This window comes from Vulpes vulpes, chromosome X (assembly GCF_048418805.1).
Source record: "Vulpes vulpes isolate BD-2025 chromosome X, VulVul3, whole genome shotgun sequence".
Taxonomy (NCBI): Eukaryota; Metazoa; Chordata; class Mammalia; order Carnivora; family Canidae; genus Vulpes; species Vulpes vulpes.
The window spans coordinates 56,352,447-56,369,737 of record NC_132796.1 but is presented as its reverse complement, the minus strand read 5'-3'; the positions used below and the strand labels follow the sequence as shown (position 1 = coordinate 56,369,737).

At 32.7% G+C, this 17,291-nt stretch overlaps 1 protein-coding gene across 4 annotated transcripts in view; it reads left to right on the top strand.

The window, feature by feature from the left end:
* ATRX (ATRX chromatin remodeler) overlaps positions 1 to 17,291 on the top strand; it is a 321,152-nt gene that overhangs the window by 257,229 nt on the left and 46,632 nt on the right. For all 4 annotated transcript variants that reach the window (XM_025985028.2, XM_025985027.2, XM_025985025.2 and 1 more), the window contains one exon: positions 7,947 to 8,055. In XM_025985028.2, coding sequence (XP_025840813.1) covers positions 7,947 to 8,055 — 109 coding nt within the window. The remainder of the gene's footprint in view (positions 1 to 7,946; positions 8,056 to 17,291) is intronic.

The window sequence follows — 17,291 nt, the reverse complement described above, 5'->3', positions numbered from 1 at the left end:
TATTGTAAGTGGAATTTCCGTAATTATATTTTTGGATTGTTCTTTGCAAATGTTTAGAAAAATTGAGGTTGGTAATAATTAATTCTAACAGTTTTTAAGTCAATATTTAAAGGATTTTTCCATATACAGGATTGTATTATTTGCAACTAGAGATAATTTTCTTTTTCCTTTCCAATGTGGGTTACTTTTATTTCTTTCTCTTACCCAATTTCCCTGGTTAAAACCTCTAGTACAGTGTTGAAGTGGCAAGAGCAAACATCCTTTTCTTGTTCTTAATCTTGTGGGGAAAGTATCTGATCTTTCACCATTAGTATGATGTTAGTTGTAGTTTTTTTCATAATGCTGTTTATCAAATTGAGGAAGTCCCCTTCTATTTCCAGTGTTTTAATTGTTTTTTTTTAAATCATGAATGGTGTTGGATATTGTCAAATGATTTCTCTGCATCTATTGAGATGATCATTTGGGTTTTTACAATTTTGTTTATCTGGTGCACATTACTTTGAATTGCAGATGTTAAAACAACCTTGCATACCTGGGATAAATCCCACTTGGTCATGATGTATAATTCTCTTTATATGTTGCTGGATTCTGTTCACCAGTATTTTGTTGAGGATTTGTGTATCCTTATTCATAAGACATAACTAGTTTTCAGTTTTGTTTTCTTTTAATATCTTTGTCTGGTTTTGATATGAGGCTAATACTGGCCTTGTTTAATGAGGTGGGAAGTATTCCTTTCCCTATTTTTTGATAGAGTTTGGGAATAATTGTTATGAGTTCTTTAAATGTTTGCCAGAATTCAGCAGTGAAGCCATCTGGACCTGGGTTTCTCTTAGGGGTAGTTATCATCATCATCATCATCATCATCATCAACATTATTAGAAAATATATCGAAACACAAAATTTATTAATATTTTGTCAGTGAAAAAGCAACCTCTAGAATAGGAGAAAACATTTGCAAATCATGTCTTGTAAGGAGTTAATATTCAGAATATATAAAAAACTACTGTAATTTAACAACAAACAGATAATCCTTTTCAAAAAAATGGGCAAAAGATTCAAATAGACTTTTCTCTAAAGATAATATACAAATGACCTACAAGCACATGAAAATATGCCCAACATCATTAATCATGAGAGAAATGCAAATCAAAACCACAATGAAATACAACCTCGTACCTATTAGAATGGCTACTGTCAAAAACAAAAACAAAAACAAAAAAAACCAGTAAATAAGAGGTTGGTGATGATGTGGAGAATTTGGAACATTTGTGCACGACTGACAGGAATGTAAAATGGTAACAGCCACTGTGGAAAACAGTATGGCAGTTCCTCAAAAAATTAAAACTAGAATAAATATGATCCAACAATACTACTTCTGGGGATATACCCAAAAGACTTGAAAGCGTGGTCTCAAAAGAGATATTTGTACAGCCATATTCATAGCCACATTATTCACGATAATGAAAAGGTAGAAACAAACCAAGTGTTTATTGGATACACATTATTCACAATAATGAAAAGGTAGAAACAATCCAAGTGTGGATGACTAGATAAACAAAATGTGGCATATACACACAATGGAACATTTTTCAGCTCTTGAAAGGAAGGAAATCTTGTCACATGCTACAACCCTGAAGACATTATATTAAGCGAAATAAGCCAGCACAAAAAAAGATGAATACTGTATAATTCCATTTACTTCAAATATCTAGTCAGACTCAAAGAGGCAGAAAGTAGTAATGGTACTTACTGTGGGGAAAGAGTGAATGGGGAGTTGTTGTTTAGTGGGTATAGAGTTTTAGTTTGCAAAATGAAATAGTTCTGGAGATCCATTAACACAACTGTGAACTATACACTTAAAATGGTTAAGATGGTAATTTTATGGTATGTGTGTGTGGGTTGTTTTTTTTTTTTTTGCCACAGCATGAGATGTTCCATAGCCAAGTGCTAGCAGAGATTGGGTACTGAGTTTTGTTTGTTTTGTACCAAATCTTTCTGCTTTGTCTGTCTTTTGTTAAAAATGCTAATTTTAAAAAACTGGTTAGAAATAATGGGACAAGAAATTTAAAACTCTGTAATGATTTACTTACTAAGACAGATTTCTATCTAAAATCAATGGACATTAAATTTAAAAAATTATGAGTATCTACCAGCTATTATGCCAATGACTAGGAAACACAGTTTTAGTCCCTTTCCTGAGGAGTTAATAATCTAATGGTGAATACAGATACTAAAGACAAAAAAATTGAGTGCCCAGGAAATTGAGGGGAAAGTATTTCTGTGATTGATTTAAAAGATTTTATTTATTTATTCATGAGGGACACAGAGAAAGAGAGAGAGAGAGAGAGAGAGAGAGAGAGAGAGAGAGAGAGGCAGACACAGGCAGAGGGAGAAGCAGGCTCCATGCAGGGAGCCCAAGGTGGGACTCATCCTGGGTCTCCAGGATCATACTCTGGGCTGCAGGCGGCACTAAACCGCTGCGCCAACAGGGCTGCCCTATTTCTGTGATTTAAAAAGGGGTTGTTCTAATCCTCTGCCTCGAAATATTTCAGACAGTTCCTTAGTATGCCTTAACCATATTTTTCCAAATCAGTCTATTAATAGGAAAAAAGCCAAATTGGGAGGGGAGAGATAGGAAGAGAAAAAAGTTTTTACCATTTTGAGCACTTTTAAGTGTATAATTGTATGGCATTAAGTACACCCATAGTACTGTGCAACCATCACCACCATTTTAAAATTTTACTTTTGCCGAGGAGCAAGTCCATGAAGCTCCTTATGTTGTCATAACCAGAAGTTCTTCTCCCTGCAAATTAAATTTTGATTTTTTTCACTGATCATTTCATAAACATTTTGATGTCACTACATATATGATGTTATGTATATTACTTTCAGCTCTACAACAGTCTGTCCAGTAAAATTGTAATTTACTTAACTATTTCTCCATTATTATATATCAAGATTATTATATTGTATTTTTCACTATGAATAGGTAGTCTACTGTAGGAACCTGATGATAGTAGATTTTTAAAATTTTCTTTGGGTTAAATTTCCATGTAAAATTAGAGACTTTAAGGTATACTATTTTTCTATTTGAGAATAATACAGTATATGTTATGAATACTATTTATGGTACTCATATTTCTTTATCTAAATATTAAAGTTGAGGGACGCCTGGCTGGCTCAGTTGGAAGAGCATGCAACTTTTGATCTCGAGATTGTGAGTTCGATGCCCATGTTTTATGTAGAAATTACTTAACTAATAAAACTTTAAAAATAAATAATAAATAATGACAATTATCAACAATATAAAGAATACATTTAGGTTTCCTTTCTAATAAAAGAGAACTTTTTATTATTTAAATCTTTTCTGCAGATAATTGTATAGTATTTGAATGATCAGAATCCTGTTTTTCATTTAACAGCTATTGAGATATAAGCCTATTTTTGATGAAGAAATATTTTCAAAAAGGTTATATTGTGGCCATTTAAAAATTTGAAGTATAACTGACACACAGTACCCTGTTAGTTTCAAGTGTACATCATAGTGATTTGATACTATTATATATTATGAAATGACTTCCATGATGTCTAGTTACCATGTGTTCACTGCACAGTTATTACACTACTATTGACTATGTTCTTTATGTTGTATATTACATAACATGACTATTTGATAGCTGGAAGTTTGTACCTCTTAATTCTGTTCACTTTTTTTGCTCATCCCCTAGCCCCTTCCCACTCTGGTAACCAACAATTTGTTTCCTGTATCTATGAGTCTGTTTCTGTTTTTTTTGTTTGTTTGATTCCACATATGAGTAAAATCATATGATATTTGTCTTTCTCTGACTTATTTTGCTTAGCATAGTATCCTCTGGGTCCATCATGTTGTCACCAAATGGCAAGATCTCATCCTCCTTTATGGCTGAGTAATATTCTAGTGTTTGTTTGTATGTGTGTGTGTATTTTCTTTTATCATTTTACTTTATTCTTTTAGGTTGCTTCCATATCGTAGCTATTGTAAATAATGCTGCAATGAACATAGGGGTGAATATATCTCATTGAATTGGTGTTTTCATTTTCCATGGAAAAATACCCAGAAATGGAATGATGAATCATAGTGTAGTTCTATTTTAATTTTTTGAGTAACCTCCATAGTGGCCATACCAATTTTACATTCCCACTAACAGTGTGTAAGGATTCCCTTTTCTCAACATCTTTGCCAACACTTGTTATTTTTGTCTTTTTGATAATAGCCAGTTTTACCTGTGTGAAGTGATACCTTATTGTGATTTTGATTTGCACTTTACTGATGCCTAGTAATGTGCATCTTTTCATGTGCCTGCTGGCCATCTTTATGTCATCTTTGAAAAAAATGTCTGTTCAAGTCTTCTACCCATTTTTAAATCATTTTGTTTGGGTTTTTTGATATTAAGTTGTATAAGTTCTTTATATATTTTTGGAATTGAACTCCTTATTGGGTTTATGATTTGCAAATATCTTCTCCCATTCAGTAGATTGCCATTTCGTTTGCTGATGGTTTTCTTCACTGTGCAAAAACAAAAACTTTTTTTTTTTTGTCTGATGGTACCCTAAGTATACTTGGAATATAGTGCTGTTGTTTTTAATTTTAATTTTCTAGTTCTGTTGATAATATTGATAATGTTTTCTATTGTACTCATTTAAAATATACTTTTAGGAAATAAAACCCTAATAGCATCCTGTGCAAATTATAGGCAGATGGTATCTTTTAGACAGGTACATTGGTTGCTTAAGTCACTATAGTAAGTGAAAAGGAGCATTTGCTCTTTATTTGATACTATTCCACATACTATGTCATTGATTTACTAGGATATTTACCTAGTAAAAAAAGTAGAATTACTTTTTTTCCCCCCCCAAGCAAAATCTTACGTGGAATATTAGTACATTGGGTCTGGATTGTTAAAGAAGTGAAGAGTTCTCTCCTCCTTCCCTAAGTGGGATTAAGAGTCACCACTAAGCCACTGCCTCATTAGCACACCTCAAATTAGCTATTTACAAAACCCATAAAGTATTCCAGGGTTCATTTTATTTTGTAAGTATAGCGTACCTACCATGTACAAGGCACAACCTAGGTGCTAAGAATAAAGAAGTTAAAAAAAAGAGAACATATCCCTAACCTCCTAAAGGCTACATTTTTGTTAGGGAATACCAATAAGAAACAAATACATAGTTTAAAAATGCAATGGAGAAATAATGAAATACTCTAACAGTGATAGGGAGTTTTGGGGGACAGTATATAAATTGTTCAGGCAAGGCTTTACTGATGTCCAGCATAGAACTAGACTTGTGGTAGGTCCATAGTAAATATTTACTGAAGTGTCAAGGTAATACATTGCACTTATCTGGATATTCTTTCCATATAGAATTATGCTGTGGTGATGCATTTTTATGTGCCCATTACATTTAAGTGCTTGGTATATACTGGCACTTTTTAATCTTTATCATTACCCCCCTTCTTTGTTTCTAAGGCCTCTCCTTATTGATGTATCTTTAGCATATATGTATATGGGTAGTGTGTATTTGTATTCCTTGCTTGACTATGGGTAAGTATAATGTTGGCTTAAATGGGTATTTCTGTTATTTGTTATTAGTTATTGGTTCAACTCTATGCTCTGGCAGTACTTTATTATCTGAAATACAAAGTACCAGAAAAGTTATATCATTGTATTCTACTACCATGAATAAATAGAAAATGCCCATTTTACTATATACCTGTAATACTGGAATTGCCTTTTCCCCATATGTAGTGGATAAAAACAATTGTTATTGTAATTTGTGTATTTCTGAAAACTGGCAAGATTGAATATTTTCCCACATGGTTGTTAGTTTGTATTTCATTTAATAAATTATCTTCAACAAGCATTCGTTTTAACTACTAATCAGTTTATCTTTTGTATCACTACTAGTACTACTACTACTACTGCTGCTGCTGCTGCTACTGTTACTACTGTGTACTGCACACTGAACTAGGTTCAAGAGGTATTACAGGAAATCATATTAAAGAGATGATCACATATAAATGTGCCATAGTAGAGACAGACATAATTTGATATGGGATTTATGGTGATTATATTAAGTATCCAATGAGCTTAATTACTGTGACAGATACTATTCTAAGGGTTTCTTTTATCAACTCATTTTAAAAAACAGTAACCCTATGCAGTAGATGCTCAGCTATCTCCATTTTTAAACATAAACACATTTTCACATTTTCTAAATGAAAATTCTAGTAAATGGTGAGCCTGGGATTTTAAAAAAATTGATATCTCTGATGACTAACCTGTACTGACTTTATCACTTTTTAAATGTTAGATTCACAGAAGTGGTAGTGCAGATTATTCATTTGTGTTATCAGAGAAAGGTATGTTGAAATACTTTAAAAATATTAATAACATATTTAATTTTTTTGATTAACATGTTAAATTTAATAATTACCCTGTTCAGGTGAACAATTTAGAAATTTGACTCCAGCCCCTTTTTCATCCATTATTTCAAATTCTTTTTCTTCTTAGCTGCATATGCCTTTTTTTTCCAATTGAAAGAAATAAAACTTGTAAATAAATAGACTTTCTTACCAATTACAAAATTTTCAGCAAGGGAATTCCAGATTTTCAGTGTAAGTAAAGATATGGATAAGTAATAAACATGTTGAAAGCACCGTTTTTTTTATAAATTTTTATTTATTTATGATAGTCACACACACAGAGAGAGAGAGAGGCAGAGACACAGGCAGAGGGAGAAGCAGGCTCCATGCAACGGGAGCCCGATGTGGGATTCGATCCCGGGTCTTCAGGATCATGCCCCGGGTCAAAGGCAGGCGCCAAACTGCTGCGCCACCCAGGGATCTCCGAAAGCACCTTTTAAACTAAGTACTAAATTTAAGTAAAAAGTTTGCTGAAAGGGATGCCTTGGTGGCTCAGTGGTTGAGTGTCTGCCTTTGGCTCAGCGCATGATCCTGGAGTTCCTGGGATCTAGTCCCACACTGGGCTTCCTGCAAGGAGCCTGCTTCTTCCCCCTGCCTGTGTCTCTGCCTCTCTCTCTCTCAATGTCTTTCATGAATAAATAAATGAAATCTTTAAAAAAGAAAAACAAACCTAGAATCCATTAAAAAAAAAAAAGTTTAGGGGAGCCTGGGTGGCTCAGCGGTTTTGCGCCGCCTTCAACCCAGGGTGTGATCCTGGGGACCCAGGATCGAGTCCCACATCCAGCTCTCTCTGTGGAGCCTGCTTCTCCCTCTGCCTGTGTCTCTACCTCATTCTCTCTCCATGTCACTCACTCATGAATGAATAAAATTTTAAAAAAAAGTTTGCTGAAAGACATAAATCTCAGTTTTGTTGATTTGCTTTTATGTTAAGATTCTAGGATGTGACTCTGAAGGGGAAATTAGTAGTATTATGTTTATAGGTAAAAGAATTGGAATGGAAATCATGTATAATAAAGTATGAAAATATTATAGTACTTAATTTGGTATTTTAGTTTTAATGTAAGTCTTAGGTAAATTTTCACCTCACAGTCCAAAAGTTGATCAATATCAACTTGTTAAAAAGGAAGGAAACCTGGCCATTTACAGATTTAATCAAAAGCAAGCCTCATGAACATAATGCAGTTTAACCATTTTCTTTTGACAGTTTTAAAGGATTCTAATCAAGGAAATCTTTTAAGAAATTCACATGTAGATGAAATACTTTTTAAAAAGTACTTTTGCTATTCAGTATCTATTGGAAATAATCTGTAGTGAATTAATTTGTAATATAGTGAATTATACTTTGATTTAAAAAATTATATTTTGCTATGCAAATAAAATACATACAACCAGATTTTAAATGGTGAGCAGGGAAGAAAATCTGTTATTACTAGCAGAACAATATATATCAAATCTCTCGTTCCTTTTGTTGTTAAATTTTCAGGTGAAGGGAAGTGGCTGCGAAACATTGACTATTACCGTTTAGATGGTTCTACTACTGCACAATCAAGGAAAAAATGGGCTGAAGAATTTAATGATGAAACTAATGTGAGGTAGGAAACTTTTTGTTTGTATAGATAATTTTTTAAAAATAATTGTAAATCTGAGACTCCTGGGTGGCTCAGTTGGTTAAGTGGCCAGCTCTTGATTTCCGCTCACAACGTGATCTCAGAATGGTAAGGTGGAACCCCACATCGGGCTCTGTGCTCAGCTCAGAGTCTGTTTGTCCCTCTGCCCCCCGCCCCCATTTCACACTCTCTCACAGTCTCTTTCTCTCAAATAAATAAATAAAATATTTTTTAAATCCCCCCAAAATATTTAAATCTACATATAGTAAAATTCACTCATTATAGTGTGTATTTTTACAATTTTTGACATGCAAAATAGTCAAGATATAAAATGGTTTCATCACATCTCAAGAAATTCACTCATGGAATCATAGAGTTGGAGCCTTTTGAGTCTCACTTCTTTCACATTACAAAATATTTGAGATTTATTCATTTTATTGCATATGTCAGTAGTTTCTTTTTATTGTTGAGTAGTACTCCATTGTATGGGTGTATTACAGTTTGTTTAGGCATATCCACTTGAGAGATATTTGAGTTATTTCCAGATTTTGGAATTAAAGTTGAAGCTCCAAACATTCATGTGTCAATTTTTGTGTGACCTATTGATATTTCTAGGAGTGCAATTGCTGGGTTGTATGGTAAGATTGTGTTTAGCTTTGTAAGAAACTGCCAATTAGTTTTCCAAAGAAGTACAATTTTGCATTCCCATCAGCAGTGTATGAGAGTTCCAATTGTTCTGCATCCTTGTCAGTGCTTGATATTATTGTGGGTTTTTTTTCCCATTCTGATAGGTATGTAATTGTATTTCATGTGATTTTAGTTTGCATTTCACCAATAATTGATACTGAGCATCTTTTCATGTGCTTATTGGCCATTTTTATATCATATTGGTGACAAATCTGATAGAGGCTTTCAGAATTGACAAAATATTCCTGATCTCTTTATCTTCTGCAGAAATTTGAATCTTATACTTTAAACCACTGTAGGCATGGCGTGTGTTATATATGTGTTGTTGATGCTGCTTTTAACTGTTAGCAGTTAACAGGCTTGAACTGCATTTGGAAGAGAAAAAAATATATATATATACATTCATATAAACATATGCACACACACATACATATGAAAGCATGGTCTTTATTTTTATTTTTTTGAAAGCATGGTCTTTAAAAAAACATTTTCTTAGTTTAATGACAAGAAGGCCAGAGTATGCCTTAGTAAATCTTTTAAAGCCTAAAAGATACCATGCTGTGTATGTAAAACATGTTTTAATTCTAGCAGAGTCCTGAGTTACACTTTGGATTAATGCTAGAGAAATTCCAGGTAGACCATAGGAAGAATATATTCTATTAGGTATTTAAAATCCATATAGTCTGGGAGATCTTACAAAGGAATGGTTGAGTACAGTTAAGTTATACAAGCATATGATTAAATAACTGTTTAAAGAGTAAGTACATTTTTGTGTTCTGTTTGCCATGTTCCTAAAAATTATTTCTACATGAAGTAATTTTATTTTGTAATCCTCATGTAGTCTGTCAAACAAACTAAACCTTCAACTTACGCAGTTTCCTGAATTTGTAAATATCACAGAAACATGCCATTCATATTTGATGACCATTGGGGAACAACATTGAGATTTGGATGCTGTACTGTCATCTTGGTATACTTACTAGCATATTAACTGCCCTAAATATATGACTAAAAGTATCTGATTCAAATTCATCTTCTCCCTCTTCTTCCCCCCATGTATGTATGTGTATATGTATATATATTTGTGTATATATATGTGTGTGTGTATGTGTGTATATATACGTATATATTAGAAGAGTTACTCTTGAGTAGCTAAACCTGTCAAGATTAAGTCCACAAATGTTAGAGATTATATTTAACTATCTATATTCTGTTTTCTCATGACTCAGTAATTTTCAGAAAACATAATAAATATTATTACGGTAAAGTAGTTGGAAAGACACATTAAGATAAACTTTAAGATAATGACCATTTCTAATGCTGTCTTGTGAGACCAGGGAGCAGGTTTCAATAGTCTTGGGTCCCTAGTTATCTTTAATACTGTTCTTTTTAACTTTTTATTTAGAAATAGTTATAGATTCACAGGAACTTGTAGAGATAGGCAGTGAGGTCCTGTGAACACTTCATGTAATTTTCCTTTACATACCTATAATTTCAAAAGCAAGAAATTGACACTAGTTCAAAGTATATATCTATGCCTTTTTTTTTTTTATCACATATATAGATATTCTTGTAACAACCCCTGAAATCAGGTATATAAACCATCACCATGGAGATTGCTCTCCTACTACCCTTATATAGTTTACACTTCTTTCCACTGAGTTCACCACTATCCCTAACTTCTGGCAATAACTAATTTGTTTTCCATGTTTATAATTTTTCACATCAAGACTGATATAAATGACATCCTACTATGTGTGATCTTTTGAGATTTTTTTTTTCATTCAGTATAATGCCCTTTAGTTCCATTCAAATTGTCCTGTATATCAGTAGTTCGTTCCTTTTTATTACAGAGTAGTATTCCATGGTATGGATGTACGGATTTGTTTAAGGCAACCTGTACATCTGTTAGAGAGCATTTTGGTTGTTTCGAGGTTTGGCTCTTACAAATAAAGCTGCTGTAGCTGGAGAGTACCTAGATGGCTTAGTCGGTTAAACATCTGGCTCTTGATTTTTGCTCAGGTCATGATCTCAGGGTCCTGGGATTAAGTCCCATGTTGGGCTCCCCACTCAGCAAGGAGTCAGCTTGTCTTCCTCTCCTTCTGTCCCTCCCTGCCTGCTCTCTTTCTCTCTCTCAAATAAATAAATCTTAAAAAAAAAAAAAGCTACTGTGAATGTTGTGCATACAGATTTAGTGTAGACTTGAAATCTCATTTCTCTAGTATAAATGCCCAGGATATAATAGCTAGATTTGCAATAGGTAAGTAACTTGTTTAAGAAACTGCCAAGCTGTTTTCCAGAGTAGCTGTACCTTTCTGCATTCCCACCAATAAAGTGTGAAAGATTAAGTTTTTCTGCATCCTCACCAGCATTTGGTATTATTTCTATTTTTTTTTTATCTTGGCTGTTCTGATGGGTGTGTGGTAGTATCTCATTCTGTCTTAAATTTGCATTTCCCTGATAGCTGGTTATGTTGAACAGTCTTTTCATAAGTTTATCTGATATCTGTATATCCTCCTTAGTGAAATGTTTGTGTCTTTTGCCCATTTTGTTCAGTTTTCAAAATTCTTTTTTTTCTTCAAAGTTGTTTATTTTTTTTAATTTTTTATTTAAATTCAATTTGCCGACATACAATATAACACCCAGTGCTCGTCCCATCAAGTGTCCTCCTTAGTGCCTGTCACCCAGTAATCCCATCCCCATCCCCCGCATCCTCCTCCTGTTCTGCAACCCTTTGTTTTCCCAGAGTTAGGAGTCTCTCATGGTTTGTCTTCCTCTCTAATTTTTCCCCACTGAAAATTCTTAATATGAGTTAGATATGAGTCATTTGTCTGATAAGTGGTCTGCCAGTATTTTCTGCCAGTCTACAGCATGTCTTTTCATCCCCTTCACAAGGTTGTTCACAGAGCAAAAGTTTTTAGTTTTGATCAAGTCTACTTTGTTAATTTTTTATATCCTATTTTTGGTGTCAAGTCTGTGAATTCTTCCACAAGCCCTAGGTCATACAGATTTTCTCTTGTGTTCTGGTTTTATAGCTTTACATTTTACAATTTATATTTTATGTTTAAGTCTGAGGTGCATTTTAAGGTAATCTTCCAGAAAATGTGAGATTTAGGTCAAGTTCATTTTTTCTCTTTCTCTTTTTTATGTCCATGCATATCCAGTTGCTCTAGCATCATTTGTTAAAAAAAAAAGCCATCCTTTCTCAACCAAATTGCTTTTGCACTTTTGTGAAAAATCAGTTGGCTATACTCGGATGGGACTATTTCTTGGTTCACTGTTCTATTCCATTGGTCTGTATGTATGTCATTCTGCCATTGCCACATAGTCTTGAATATTGTAGCTGTAGATTAAGCTTTAATGACAGATTGAATGACATCTCCTACTTTATTCTACTTTTTCCAAATTGTTTTAGCTAGTCTAATATCTTTGCTTTCATATATAAATTTTAGAACATTCATATATCTGCAAATGTCTTGCAAGGCTTGTAATAGGAATTGCATTAAATATCTTAGCATTGCGGGGGGATTGATATTTTTGGTATATTGAACCTTCTGTGAACGTATTTTTTCTATTTATGTGGATCTTTTATTTCTTTCCTCAGTGTTTATAGTTTTCAGCACATAAGTCCTATATTTGTTTTGTTAGGTTTACAGTTAGATTTTTTAATTTTCTGAATGACTATATATGATGTCATGTTTTTAATTTGGGGTTTTGCATGTTCATTGCTAGTATGAAGAGATGCAATTGACTTTTGTGTTGATCTTGTTACCTAAGAATCGTGTTGAACTCACTTACTTGTTCTAGGAGTTTATTTTGTAGATTTTTTGAGATTTTCTACTAGACCATTATGTCATCTGCAAGTAAGGATAGTTTTACTTTTTCTACCTTTCTGATCTGTATGCTGTTTATTTCCTTTCTTGTCATACTGCCCTGGCTACAACTTCAATAATATGTTAAGTAGCAATGATGAGAGTGAACATTCTTGCATTCTTCATATTAAGAGCTTTCAATGTTGATTAGCTATGTTAGCTGTATAACTTTTTTAGATATTCTTTATCAAGTTGAGAAATTTCCCTTCTGTTTCTAGTTTGCTGAGAGTTTTTATTTGAATGGGTATTTAATTTTGTCAGATGCTTTTTCTTTCTCATTTGATATTGATGTTTTCTTCTATAGTCTGTTATATGGTATATTATATAAATTGATTTTCAAATATTGAACCAGCTTTGCATCCCTGGAATAAACCCCATTTGGTCATGGTATATAATTATTTTTGTATACTAAAGGTTCTATTTGCTGATATTTTGTTGAGGGATGTTTATGAGATATTGGTCTGTATCCAGTTTTTTTTTTTTTGTACTGTATCTGATTTTGGTATCAGGATAGTATTGGCTTCATAAAAGGAGTTGAAGTGTTTTTTCCTTGTATTTTCTAAAAGAGACATAGGATTTGTGTTGATTAATCTTAAATTTTTGGTAGAATTTATCAGTGACATTTCCTAGCTTTGAATATTTTTTGGAAAATTTTTAAATCACTAATTCAATTTCCTTAATAGTTATAGGATCATTCAAATTATTTCATGTTTAATGAGTTGTGAAGTTTGTGCTTTTTGAGGAATTGTTTCAACTAAATTTCAAATTTATGTATAGAATTGTTCATAACATTCCCTTATTATTGTTTTTATATCTGCAGGGTCTTTCTTTCATTGTGATGGCCTTTCTTTCATTGATACCATTGGTAATTTATGTATTTGCTTGTTTGACATAAATTTGCTAGGGGTTTGTCAATTTTATTGGTCTTTTCAAAGAACCAGTGTTTTGGTTTACTGATTTGTCTGGTTTTTTTTTTTCCTGCTTTCAGTTTCATCTTGCTTTGACTTTATTTTGCTTTTTTTTTACTTTGTTAAGGTAGAACTTTGGATTACAAATTTAAGACTTATCCTTTTTTCTAATGTAAATATTAAGTACTGTAAATTTCCCTCTCACCATTGCTTTAGCTGGGCCTTATATTGACATGTTGTATTTTCATTTCCATTCAATTTATTGTTATTGTTTTCTTGGCGACTTCCTTTTTGACTCATAGCTAGAAAGTATGTTAATTTCCAGATATTTGAAGATTTGCATTATTTTGTTGTTACTCCAGTTTGATTCAGTTCTGTGCAGAGAACATGTTCTGTATGATTTTAGTTCCTTTAAATTTGTTGTTTTGTTGTATGGCTAAAGATATGGTATTATCTTGGTATATTGTATATTAGCCCTTGAGAAGAATGTGTATTTTGCTGTTGTTGGGTGTTGTATTCTGTAAATATTGATCTGATCTTCTTTGATGGGGTTATGTTCTTCTTTATCCTTGCTGATTTTTGTCTAATTGGGTTATCGATTTTTGAGAGAGGGGAGTTGAAGCCTCCAACTATAATTGTGCATTTTTCTGTTTCTCCTTTCAGTTTTGCTTAAATTTTCAACTGTGTTGTTTGGTGTGTACACATTTAGGGTTGCCGTGTCCCTCTCTATCCCTTGTTATTTTGTTTGCTCTGAGACCTACCTTATCTAATATTAATATAATCACTCCTACTTTATTTTGATTGCTGTTTATATGGTGTATCCTTTTTAATCTTTTTACTTTCAACCCGCCTATTTCATTATATTTGAAGTGAGCTTCCTGTAGACAGCATATGTTTGAGTCATGTTTGTTTTTTTGCTTGTTTTACCTATTCTTTTGGTCTCTTTCTTTTTTAAAAATTTTATTTAAATTCAATTTGCCAACATATGATATAACACCCAGTGCTCATCTCATCATGTGCCCTCCTAATGCCCTCACCCAGTTACCCTGTACCCCCCACCTCCCCTTCTGCAACCATTTGTTTGTTTCCCAGAGTTAGGAATCTCTCATGGCTTGTCTTCCTCTCTAATTTTTCTCCACTTAATTTACCCCCTTCCTTTATGGTCCCTTTCACTATTTCTTATATTCCACATATGAGTGAAGCCATATGATAATTGTCTTTCTCCAATTGACTTATTTCACTCAGCAAAATACCCTCCAGTTCCATCCATGTCAGTGTAAATGGTAGGTATTCATCTTTTCTGATGGCTGACTAATATTCCATTGTGTATATATATGTTGGTCTCAGCTAAATGCTGTATATAAATCACTTAAATCTTTAATTGAAATATTGACAAAAAACATTATGTTTGTTTCAGGTATACAGCTATTTACAATTAATATAAGGCTTCACGCTGCCATTTTATTTTTTGTTCAATTTATTCTCTTTCTTTTTTTCTGATTTCTTATTCTACCCTTCCTATGGGTTACTTTTACCTTTTATGAAATTGTATTTTTATTCATCTATAGTATAGTGTATCTTTGTGTAACTTTCATAGTGGTTGCTTTAAGTATTACATTATAGGGACATAATTTATCATAGTCTACTAATGTCATCAGTTTACCATTTTGATTGAAATGTAGAAATGTTATGCCCTTACATTTCTTTCTCTTCCCCATTTATAATTGTCTTAAGTATTTTCTCTACATAAATAGATTACCACATCTGAGAGTATAATAATTTTTCTTCAATTATTAAACATAATTTAGGAAAATTAGAAGGAAAATCTATTTTATTCACTCATAGTTTTTGTTCTTTTTATTGTTTCTTCCTAATGTGTCAGTGTTCCTTCCTAATGTTTCAGTATTTCTTCTTTATCATTTCCATTCTCTCTAGAGAGAAATTTCTTTAGTCATTCTTTTAGGGCAGATCTGCTGGCAACAAATTTTCTGAGTACCTTCATATGAGAATTTCTTGATTTGCCCTTCATTTTTTAAGATTATTTTATTTTAGGTGGATATAGAATGATGGGTTGGCAGTTCTCTTCTTTCAGCACTTGAAAAATGTTATACGACTTCCTTCAGGATTTCATAATTTCTTATGAGAAACCTACTGTTTTACTGAGTTGGGTTTTTGAATTTCACATATAAGTGATACCATGCAGTATTTGTCTTTCTCTTATATCACTTAGTATAATGTGCTCAAGGTATATTCATGTTGCCACATGTGGCAGGGTGTCCTTTTGTTCTCATGACTGAATACTGTCCCATTGTATACATACCACATCTTTTTTATCCATTCATCTGTTGATGGGCCCTTAGGTTGTTTTTCTATCTTGGCTATTGTGGATAATGCTGCACTAAACAGGAGAGTGCGTATGTCTCTATGACATCTTACTTTCATTTTTTTTGTATATATACCCAGAAATGGAATTACTGGATCATATGGTAGATTTATTTTTAATATTTTGAGGAAACTCCATATGTTTTTTCATAGTGGCTAAGCCAATAAGTGAATGTAGATTACAATATTTTATTATAATCTCTAAAATTCCTAAGGGACTAGAAATTATTCCAACCAGTTAAAAGAAATGATCATTATTTAACATGATAGAGGTGTTATGTTAATTGTTGCTACAGTGGCAACCGTATAACAATATATATGTATTGTACATATATATAACTACAATATATAAATATCAAACTAACATTTTATGCACCTTAATTTTACACACTACTTTATGTTAAATGTATTTAATTTTTTAAAAACCTTCCGTTTTTCAAATTGTTTTTCTTTCCTGTCAAGAGGTCCTGTTTCTTGCTTCTTTCAAGATTTTTTTTTATCTTAGTTTCAGAAGTTTGACTGTGGTGTGTCTTGGTATGAGTCCCTGTTTGTTTTTCATTCAACTTCTTGAATCTGTAAGTTTGTGTTTCATCCTAGATTTTGGTAATTGTCAGCCATTATTTCTTTCAAATACTATTTTAACTCCCTTTTAGGACTCCAAATGAGAAAAACGTTAGATCTTTTATTATAGTCCTATAGGTCCCTGAGCTGATGTTTTGTTTTTCCAGCTTTTTAAAATTTGATTTCTACCTATTGTTTATTTTTTTATTTTTATTTTTAAAAATATTTATTTATTTGAGAGCTGGAGAGAGAGCACGAGCAGGAATGAATGGCAGAGGGAGGAGAAGCAGAACTCCCCTCTGAGTGGGGAGTCTGACTTGAGTCTCAGGCCCGGGGCCTTAAGATCATGACCTGAGCCAAAGACAGACGCTTAACTGAGCTACCCAGGTGCCCCTTTGCCTGTTGTTTAGATTGGGTCATTTCTATTGGTCTGTTTTCAAAGTTCCTAAATCTCTGTTCTTTATATTCTGTTTAGTCCATCTATTGAGTTTTTTATTGTATTTTTCAGTTCTAAAATTTCCATTTGATTGTTCTTTATGTCTTGTATTTCTCTGCTGAGGCTGTTTGTTTTTGTTTTTGTTTTTCATTTGTCTCAGGTGTGTTAATAATTGCTTAATGAAGCATTTTTTATAAATGTAGCTACTTTTTCCATCTTTGTCAGACAATTCTAACATTTATGTCATCTCAGTGTTGGTGTCTCTTGCTTGTCTTTTCTCATTGAAGTTGAGATTTTACTGGTTCTTGTTATGACAGAGATCTATTTTATTTTTTATTTATTTTTAATTTATTTATTCATGAGAGACACAGAGAG